The 9,865-nt window shown below is 58.7% G+C and overlaps 1 protein-coding gene across 2 annotated transcripts in view; it reads right to left on the reverse strand.

Annotated features, from left to right (window-relative positions):
- Positions 1-3,535: 3,535 nt before the first annotated feature.
- KLC4 (kinesin light chain 4) overlaps positions 3,536-9,865 on the reverse strand; it is a 22,664-nt gene continuing 16,334 nt past the window's right edge. Inside the window, exons 11-14 of one of the 2 annotated variants that reach the window (XM_009320226.1) lie at positions 8,886-8,953; positions 8,695-8,803; positions 7,778-7,900; positions 3,536-5,464 (exon numbers count right to left, since the gene is read on the reverse strand). In XM_009320226.1, the coding sequence (XP_009318501.1) occupies positions 5,459-5,464; positions 7,778-7,900; positions 8,695-8,803; positions 8,886-8,953 (306 nt within the window). In that variant the 3' untranslated portion in view covers positions 3,536-5,458. Of the gene's footprint in view, positions 5,465-7,750; positions 7,901-8,694; positions 8,804-8,885; positions 8,954-9,865 lie in introns of both variants that reach the window. The other variant, XM_009320225.1, reaches the window with a different exon arrangement.

Consider the following 9,865-nt stretch of genomic DNA (forward strand, 5'->3'; position numbering starts at 1 on the left):
AGCTGTGGGAGGACAGGTCCATGCTGCTGGCGCTGAGGCCTCTACTCTCTGCACGGAGGCCTTGGGTGCCCTGGAAAACACATCGCCCGTGAGGACCAGGACCCACACTCCACAGCCGCGCCCCAAAGCTGCCAGCCTACCTCCTGCACCCCTTGCCCTGCAAGCTTACTCCCCCAGTGCCACTGTCAGCCACATTAGGTGCCACCTCTGCCCTCCCTGCTCCCATTCTGTGGCTGAAGGGTTTGCTGAGCTCAGCAGGCAGGGAGGTGGTTACTTGGAGGCAACACCTTCCGTTTTGGAGCTACGATCTCAGAAGGGGGGCTGCGGAGCTGCCCAGGGAGGGCAGTGGGGACACCGGCCCAGGCCGCCCTGTGGGAAGGCAGAGTAGCTAGCTCCAGCCCCACACAGCAGCAGAGTACATCTGCATGGACAAACACCTCCGGTGGGGTCTCCAGCACCGTATGCGTGGTCCGCTGCGCCCTTCACCGCCCGTGTCGCTGGCTACAGCCCCCGTAGCCAGCTCCGGCCACCAAGCCCCCACCCCTACCCCCCTTGTGCCCGCGCCCCCAGCCCCCGTAGCCAGCTGCGGCCACAAAGCCCCCACCCCCCTGCCCATTCCTGCACCAGCCCCGCCGCCTGCCCGGTGCTTACCTCAAATGAAGCATCACTAGACTTGTGCAGGTAATTTAATGACGCAGCTCGTTTCATGCTACAAGAAAGCAGAGGAGAGCAGGTGTGACCTTGTGCCTGGCCAGACCCTGACCCCCAAGGTGGCAGGACCCACTCCACCCGCCCTGCACCCAGCCTGGCCCTCACAGCCCTGGTCCCTACCTGGTGTTCCTGGGCTCCAGGGGACCGTTGCCCTGCAGTTTCTTGACCAACATCTCACTGCTCCTCCGTATCACATCCCGGATTTTCCCCAGGGAGCTGCTGCGCTGGAGGGTGCCACTGCCATCCTGGACATAGAGACACAAGCCGGGGCAACGGCTGAGTGGCACCGATCAGGCGCTGGCATGCTGCAGACAGGTGGCCAGGAACTGGGCTTGGCTCCAAACACCCTCTTGCCCACTTGCACTGAGGATTTAGCTCTGGCCCAGAGCAGGCTTACTGCTCGCTACATGGCTCCTCCTCACCCTGTTCTCCATGGGACATCATGACCGTGGAGTCAGGGCCCCCCACCACAACGGCCTGGCTCATCCAGACCGATCCTCCCTCCTGCCCGGTGCAAGCCCAACACCCAGCCAGGCTGCTGACCTGTACCAGGCCACCAGCACAAAGGGCACTGGCATCCCCACAGCCCTGCTTGAACATGGCATAGCTCCTGCGACAGCTCAGGCAGCAGCTACCAAGGAGGTCCCAGTGGCCAAGGAAGCACCAAGCCCTGATGGGAGCCCCAAGTTTGGGCGTACTTCTGTCAGGCCAGGACATTTCAAGGACTCCCTCCTCATTTGCTGCTGGCTGGAGACTATCCTCCCCTTCCCCTTCCTCACCATGCCATTGTTAATCCTCCTCTCCATCCAGCACTCGTCCTGATGCACGTCCTGGCCCTGCCAGGCCTGCAGGCTCACTCATGTCAGACAAGACCAGTCCACATGCACACACGGCCTTGTCCCACCCCCAAGACAATTAGCTTTGAGCCTGCTGAGCAATTCAGGCAGCTCCATCTGGAATGCATTCATTTGGCTGCACCAACACTGTGTTGCCAAGCAGGCACCGCTCTCCTCAGCCCCCTGGCTAGCTGTCCCAGGATTGTACTTTGCAGGGGTTTTGCAGGGGCTGCCTGCTTTTTCCAAAGGCCAAAACCAGCCCTAAATCTTGTTCCCCAGCCCGTTTCCTCCCACATGCCCCCAAAAGTCCCCAGTACTCAGAAAAGCACTCTCAGCCCTTGACAGGCTCTAGCCCATCTCCTGCATTTAGCTCCACATGCACACAAGGCACAGGCTGCCAGCATGCCACCACCTCATGCCACCGTGCCATCATGACACCAAGCTCTTCCCCTGTGGCCAGGCATGCTCATTACACAAGGTCGGGGCACTACTGTTGATGTGGAGTTAACTTTTGCTCTGATGGCCTGATAACAGCAGTCCTCCCTGCTCCTGATCCCAATGGCCCCTGGCACATCAGGGCAGAAGAAACAGAGAGGCAACCTTTGCTCCTTAGGAGCGTGTGTGGAAGCCCCTTCGTACCACTCCAAATGACTGAAATGCCCTGTGGCCCAGGCTGGCAGCAGCAATTGCCCCAGGACTGTCCATGCAGCTCTGCAGGTAAGCAGGGTCTCTGCCTTAGGCCAGTCACCCCCTCGTGCTGACCCCTACAGTTTGTGGCCCTGGGGAAGGCTTTTCCAACACTTCCCCACTCCAATTACCCAAAGCTGATCCAGCCCTTAGTCCCCTCTCCAGCAGCTGAACAGGACTTTTCCTACCAGCAAACATTTCTCCTGGTATTCATCTCATCCCTTCTTGGATAAGCCAAGTGCATTGAACCTCTTCACTTGCTCATCAGGATGAAGGGTTTCCAAACTGGGAGCCATGTGCTGTTGCTGCAAGGGACCCACTCACCAGGAATGCAGAGAGCACCAAAAGTATTAGCAAGGTAAACAATTTGACTCCTGCACCAGGCATCCTGGGCAGGTTTTGGAGGGGCTGGCCATCCGTGTGTGGCACTAGCAAAGACAGGGGTGGGGCGTCTTTTGCCTCCCCACCAGACTTGCACTGGGTCACCACCCTCCCCGCAGGGCACTGCCGTGCCAGGCACTGTTCCTTTTGCCAGGGCACACAAGCCAGGGGTGGAGAAGGGAACACAGCTGGGGCAGGGGAGCGGGACCATGGTACAAGGGCAGCAGGATCCAGCCAGGAAGTATGCTCTGGGGTCAGGGCTGGAGGATGGAGCCGCGTTTCCCCAGCTGCAGTGATGCAGGCTGACTGCAGACCAACACCAGAACCAAATACTGCTGCATGCTGGGTTAAAAATAGCCTCCCTTCTCTCCCCACTCCCTTTTCTGCAGGGTTATTTTTAACCCAGAACATTTATGGGGCTTGGTTTACCGCAGAGCCCCCACCCCGTTGCACCCACCAGGATGAGAGCACTCAAAACAGACAGCAGCAGCTCCACGACTGAGCTGCTCTTTGCTGCATGCTCCCACCCTGCCTGCTGCATGGAGACAGAGGACTTGGGCAGGATTTCGCAGCATGTGGAGCTCAGCACTGAGGGACACAATGGGGTATTTCTCTAGCTAATGAAAACACCTGTTGGGGAAGACCCAAGCTCAGACATCCCAGGGCAGCCCTGCCGCACACGGCTACAGCGCTGAGGTTAGTAGCAACCCCAGTTTGGAGGTTAGGAAGAGGCATAGTGGAGTTGGGTCCCTCATCTCCAATGCTCAGCCTAGGAGAGGTGCCCTGGGTGCAGCATGTCCCCCTGCACACACACAGACACCAAGCACCCCCACACCTGCTCCAGCAGCATTTGCACCCGCCACCCCAGGGCTGACCGACGCTGGCCTACAGAGCGTGGAAAGAAGCACAGGGCAGCGGTTCGGGTCTGTCTACCTTTAATCAGAGGTACGGTTGTTACAGCACCAGGTCCGGGACATGGCAAAGCACAGGGGCAGGTGGCACTGAGGCCTGAACGCACCCTGCACTGGGGACTCACCACTCTCCAGGAGCATGGAGCAGTGCTGGGAGAGAGAGGCAGGGAAGGCACAGCCCTAGAGCATTCAGCCCTGGGCTCCACACCCTGTGGTCCTGAGGACAAACCTCCTTTCAGCAAGCACAAGCTCCCAGGGGAGTAGCATGCACGTGCCCCAAGGCCTCTGCACCACCACAGGAAAGCCAGGCCCAGACAGACACAAGCACATTTAGTATCACAAACCTGCCAGATGACTAGCATGAGAAAAACTATCTAGCTAAATAAATAAGGGAGGGTCCTGCGCTGGCCTCTGGGCTCTGTCCTGCTGGCTGCAGCCTCCCCAGCTTTCTTCCCAGGTAGGAGGGCCAGGGATGTTCACCTCCTACAGGAGGTGGGATGAGAGTGTGCACCCAAGGGTGTGAGGCTCATGGCAGTGGTGGTCTGGCCCTGGGAAACATCCTCCTTCCCAGTAGTGCCTGACAGCAGCAGACCCTGTGCAGGCCTGGAGTCCCATCAGAGGCACAGGGCCACCCCCACACACACCCAGGAACAGCACTGTCTTCTTAGCAGTAACAGGGTTACAGATTTCCTATTCACTTGGCCAGGGACAGCCAAACAGCAAAGTCACAGCCCCGGGGACCACGCCTGGCAAGCCAGATCCTCTGTTCAAGAATTACCCTCCTTCATGAGCAACCTGGCCCCTTCTCCTCCTGTGGAAACCTCCCTCCAGCCATCCCATCTGCCCCAACATGCTCAGAGCACCCCAAGCCCCAGCTCTTCCTTTCCTCACATCCTTCTTTGCACCTCCTTTTTCTCCCAACCACTCTGCTCCAAAAGAGCTCGTTCCCCATCTCAGCCACTTCTAATGGCTTAAGGCCTGGCCCCTTGCAGAAAAGTTCTGCTTTCCTCCTACCCTTCCTCTGCCTCCAAGGAACAGTGAACAGCTTCACCCCCACCTCTCCCCGTCCCAGCAGCCACACCTGGGGACCCTGGAGCAATGGGGAGCTGATTCACCCCTTAATGCCATCAGCTGAGGAACTCAGCTACAGCATCAAGTCAGGAGGTTGCAACTAAACATGCTTGTCCTGGCAGGTCCCTGTTCCATGCATGGCCCTTGGTTGTCACCCCCTCACCTCATCTTGGATGTACAGTAGCTATGGGCTACCCTACATTCCTGTGCCCCTGCAGAGAGACCCACGTGCTGCCCCTGGGTTGCAGAGCTCAGCGGGGAGGAGGATAGCAAGACAGGGACTGCCCTGTGCTCCAGGGAGAGCCCAGCTCACTGGTGGCCAGCGCAGGTTTGCCACAGGGCCCTAACATCAGCCTACAGGGAAGAAAGCAACGGGGCACACGACAGCCCTGCCAAGGCCAGGCCTCTCTGTCCCAAAACAGCCCCCCATCTTCGTGCCTCTGTCCTGGCCTCTGCAGAGACGGAGGGAACAAGCTAGGAGGGTTGAGGATGTCTAATGATGGTGGAGTCAGCACGCCTGGAGTGAAGACAATCCCCCGCAGGCCTGGTCCCCAGGGATGTGCAAGGGCAGGCTGGGGATGGGGGCACGCAAGGGGACGGTGGCCCGTCACCCTGGACTGGGGGAGCGGGCAGCTCCTCGCAGATTCTTCCTGCTCTTGCTGGCCACGGGACTGGAGCTGGGCCATGTGGCCAGGCACTCCTCTGCAGGCGTCGCGGTGCCCTCGCGAGCCGGGAGGGTTGGGGGACTGGCGTGGAGTTCTTGCCGAGGAAGGAGGGATGGTGTGGAGGAAAAGTCGGAAGATACAACACAAACATCCAGGTGATTGCGGTGGAGGGGAAAGAGGGAGTCTCGGGAGGCATTTAAGCCTAGTGCACAGAGAGGAGAAAGACACAATTTAGAAGGCCGTGAGGTTGTAAGTCACCCAGGGAGCAGGTGGGGCAGGGCCCAGGCTGCATGCAGAGACAACGGGCCATGTATGGGCAGGGAAGGAGTCCTGTGAGGCTGAAACAGCAGGCTCACATCTTTGCCAGTGCACTCTAGCAGGCTTGCAGGAACAGCTAGCTCAGGGAGGAACAGCCTGGGCCTCCAGCTCTGAGGGGTCCCTGCTCCTGGGCCTTGGGCATGGGGTGCCTGCCAAGGCCTCAGCACCACTGAGCTGGTGCCATCCCTGCTCTCATGGCCCAGACCCTGGCTGTCCCAGCCCAAGTAGCTGGTCCAGGCCCTGGGGTGCTTCCAGAGCTGCCCTTGGCAGCAGGGCACAGCCGTTGCTGGCACCCTGGGGGCTCCCATGGCCCTGCCTGCAACAGCTGACAGCTAAGGGATGGCAGCAGAGACTGCCCTGAGGCAGCACATCCAAGGTCTCTAGACCAACACAGAGAACAACTGGCCGTGACAGACAGGAGCAGCGGGAGCTGCCTCAGCCTTCTCTCTGGGGGAGCTGCAGCCCAGCCTGGGGCTGCTGGCTGGGGAGAGGAGGCTGGCTATGTGTGCCACAGGCTAGAAAAGGCACCGAGCAGCATGTAGCAGCAGCCATGTCCCCCAGGGTGCTGAGCTAGCCCTCAATCAACAGCTGGCTGCGCCAGTGAAGCCCTGGCGAGCCCCCTGGGGAAGGGTCATATGAGCAGGGACTATCCCCCTTGGCTGGGTCAGGCTGGGGGGGGAGGGTGGCATTGCCTGCTTGCCTTGGGATGATGAGCTCAGAGACAATAAGGAAGGTCTCCCAGACCATCACCAGTGCAAAGCGATCACCCAACACCAACCACAGCCAGAAGGAACTGTAGAGAGACACCAGCCAGGACAGGGACCAGGTGATCCTAATCCAAACCTGCAGCCCTCCCTCTGTGCTTGTCTAGCCCCTCTACTAATGGGAAGTGCAAGGGCCCAGGGTTGGTGCCTTGCCAGGGCTAGGACCCTCTTCACTCCTGATGCCAAGAGCTGGGACAGAGAACAGCCCTGCATCTGGCAGAGCTGCCAGGTCCCCTCGAAGCTCTGCTCCCCAGGTCCCCTCCAGCCACCTCCTGGGTACAATCCACAATCAAGAGAGCCAGCAGGCTTCAGGCTTGGGTGTTGAGGGGCTGTCATGGCAACAGGGAAGAGGAAGGAGGAAGGGAGGGAGCTCATGCGGGTGGGGATGGAGCCGAGCCAGGTGGGGAAGGGTTAGTGACGGCAGATGTGTGGGGGAGCAAAGGACTCCATGTGCTCAGTGTGTCGCCTGTGCCAGGCTGCAACAACCCCTGGGTACCCAGCTACACTACGCTCTCAACTAGAGTTTGCAGGAGGAATGGTAAGCGTTAACAGCTCTAGCAGCCCTTGAGCCAAGCACCCACCAGCACCATGCTCACTTGCCACCTCTTCTCCATCCTCCTCCTTGCAGAAAACAAAAGGCACCTGTCCCAGACCTGGACCGCTACCTTCCTCCAAACTCAGCGCTAGTGACCAAAGTGCCCCTCAGTCTCAGAGCAAGCCTAGACAGGCTCAGGTCGCCCTGTCTGTGCCTCAGCTAACATCAGCCTCTTTTGCCACCACTGCTCAGCCCAGTCTGGTATCCTGCAAAGACCTGCCTTTTACCACCTCTGCTTGGCTGGAGCCCACAGAGGGCATGAGACCAGGAGAGGGGGACAGCAAAGACGCAGGCTGCAGACTATTCCCATGCCCTGCAGTCACTCAAGTCACAGACGCACCAGGCACATACACATATACAACCCTCCCCAGGCTCAGCATCGCCTGTGGTGCAGTGCAGGATAGGCAGCCAAGTTGTTCACAGAGGCTGCGTGGGCCTGAGATGGGGGTCAATGCTCTCAGCCAGGGCTTCAAGAGGGGAGCAGCAGGGAGAGAGGTTATTTAGGTCGCAAGGCTAAGATTAAGGGCAGACCAGGACCAGCTCATGCTGTGCACTGCCAGGGCCTGGCAGCCCCCTGGAAGCAGGAGCCCTCAGTTGGAGATATCTGGCCTGTACACCAGAAGCCAGGCCCAGACACACACCTTTGTGGGCTGGCTGGCTCATGCCAAGAAACAGAGGAAGGAAGTGTGCAGGGAACGAATGGAGGCAGACAAGGATGCCACGACAGGCCACGCGGGGACAGCCCTGAGCCAGGCTGCCCCTTCCCTCTGGCAGCCAGCTGAGGCCATTCTTGATGGTGTCTTGTACTTACCCCGCTCCATTCCACGCCCATACTCACTTCCTCGCTACCGTCTGTGGCATTCTCATACTTGACGCCGCCCCCCAGGCTCCGACGTCTCTCTGTTCCATCGCCCTCCTTCAGGATCTCCACCACCTTCGTCTGGTTGATCGGGTCAATGCCCTGCAAGTAGAAAGGGATAAGGAAGCACCATGTTTTGCCCTTCTGTGTTCTTTCCTTCTAGCGATGTGCTGTGCCATCACTGTGCTTGGTCCCATGCCCTCTCTTGGCCATTGCCCCATCACAGCCAACACTCTCCAGCACAAGAAGGATGGAGCCAAATGCCATACTGAACTTAGTAGTCCCTGTTTGGGTTCCCAGCTCAGTGCACCCCCCCCCCAAGCCATAAACCACCCTGGGGGACAAGGGCTTGCTACCCCAAGCAACTTTTTTTCTTCACATTTTGGTGTGTAAAGGTTTCTACTGTCCTTCAATCTTTGTGCTAGATGCTTACAGCTCCTGCTTTAGTATTTGACGATTGAGAGGAGTTTAGTGTGAGAAGTACCCTAAGAAAACCCTACCGTGTTCCCTGGACAAAAAATTAGTGGGAAGAAAACATCCCAGTGAGTGCAGATTCCCTCAGTAGCTGACAAAGCCCAGTAACCTGCCCTAACACAGCTGCAGTACTTCTGCACTCAAAGAGCCACGCCTTCTTCCCCACATGTACACGCACTGACATCTGCTCCATCCATGCACACATGCACAACCCCACACATGTACACACGTGTGTACCCCTGCACAAATGCAACCCCAGCTACCAAGGTGCTCTGGTGTCATGGGAATGTAAACCAAGGATATCAGAGGCTGCAAGGCCCAGGAGAGTCCCTCACCGCACCCCAAGCCAAATACTGTGCCATGACCTGCTACCCCAAGCCCCACAATGCCTCCTCCACCAGGGAAGGTCCCTCTGGGGTTACCTGCCGTCGAGAGCGAACTGCACACTCCTCCAAGGTCTCAGCTGCCTCTAGCTTGCCCTGGCGTCGGTACAGAGCACCCAGGTTCCTCAGAGTAGTGTTCACAGTCGGGCTGTAGTAATAGATGGAAGGTGAATGGGAGCCCTGGGGCCACCCACTCCAGAACCCACAACTGCCCACAAACCACCTCTTACCTGCTAACCTTACAGGCCTTGTACCAGCCACCATACTCAGCGTAGGGAGCACTGTCTCTGTGCTTGCTCTACAGGGTGAGAGATGAGAGCTGTTAGCCCCATGCCTACTGCCGTTCCCTAGCCTATGCTCTCCCACTGGGTGCCAGGGTCAACCCCAGGCTGCACCCCCATGCCAGCCCAGCCTTTGCACACAACGTGCAAATGTGGTGATGAAGCCCAGCAGGTTCCTGGAGGGAAAGGCGAAAGCCCATTTGCTGCAACAGATTTGGGCCACAGGTAGAAGTGATGTCCCCACCCCAGCAAGGAGCATAATCCCATCTCCTTGCCCCTTCCGTGGTACCAAAGGCAGCAGGGACAACACAGCCCATCCTCACAGCACTCTGGAGGACATGATGCACGCCCCTCACCTCCCCCACAGCATGCAAAAGGGAGACAAAAAAAACCTCCCAACCAACAAAAAACCCATAGGCACGCCAGGCAGCATGGGCACTAAAAACCCTCAGCCATGGCTAGCAAAGGAATCGGCCAGCCACATCCAAGCCTTCTGCCTGCAAGGTCAGGCCTGCCCCACAGCAGCTCAGCCCAGCTAGCTGTCTCCTCTCCATACCCAGCCTTTGCACCCCAAAGCTGGCTGGCTGGCCCTGCCACAACCAGGAGCAAAGAGGCTACTGACCAGAGCAACAGAGAGGGGGCAGAGCTTGATGCTCAAGGATAAAGATCTAGGGCCAGGACAACCCACTCTGCAGGGCACTAGCTGCTAGCCAGCATTGCCCTGAGTCAGTAGCATGTCAGTACCATGACACCTGCAGGCAGAAATTGCCACCGCTGCAGGAGCAGGGCTGCCTGTCCACACACTGTGCATCCTGGTGCGTGGCGAGCACTTGGGGGTGTGCCATGCCCCTGGCTCTGCACCCACAAGACACATGGACTGGGCAGGAAGCACCCAGCTCAGCCCCGAGCCCAGCAGGGCTGCTCTGACC

This window comes from Pygoscelis adeliae, unplaced genomic scaffold (assembly GCF_000699105.1).
Source record: "Pygoscelis adeliae isolate BGI_AS28 unplaced genomic scaffold, ASM69910v1 Scaffold673, whole genome shotgun sequence".
Classification (NCBI taxonomy): domain Eukaryota; kingdom Metazoa; phylum Chordata; class Aves; order Sphenisciformes; family Spheniscidae; genus Pygoscelis; species Pygoscelis adeliae.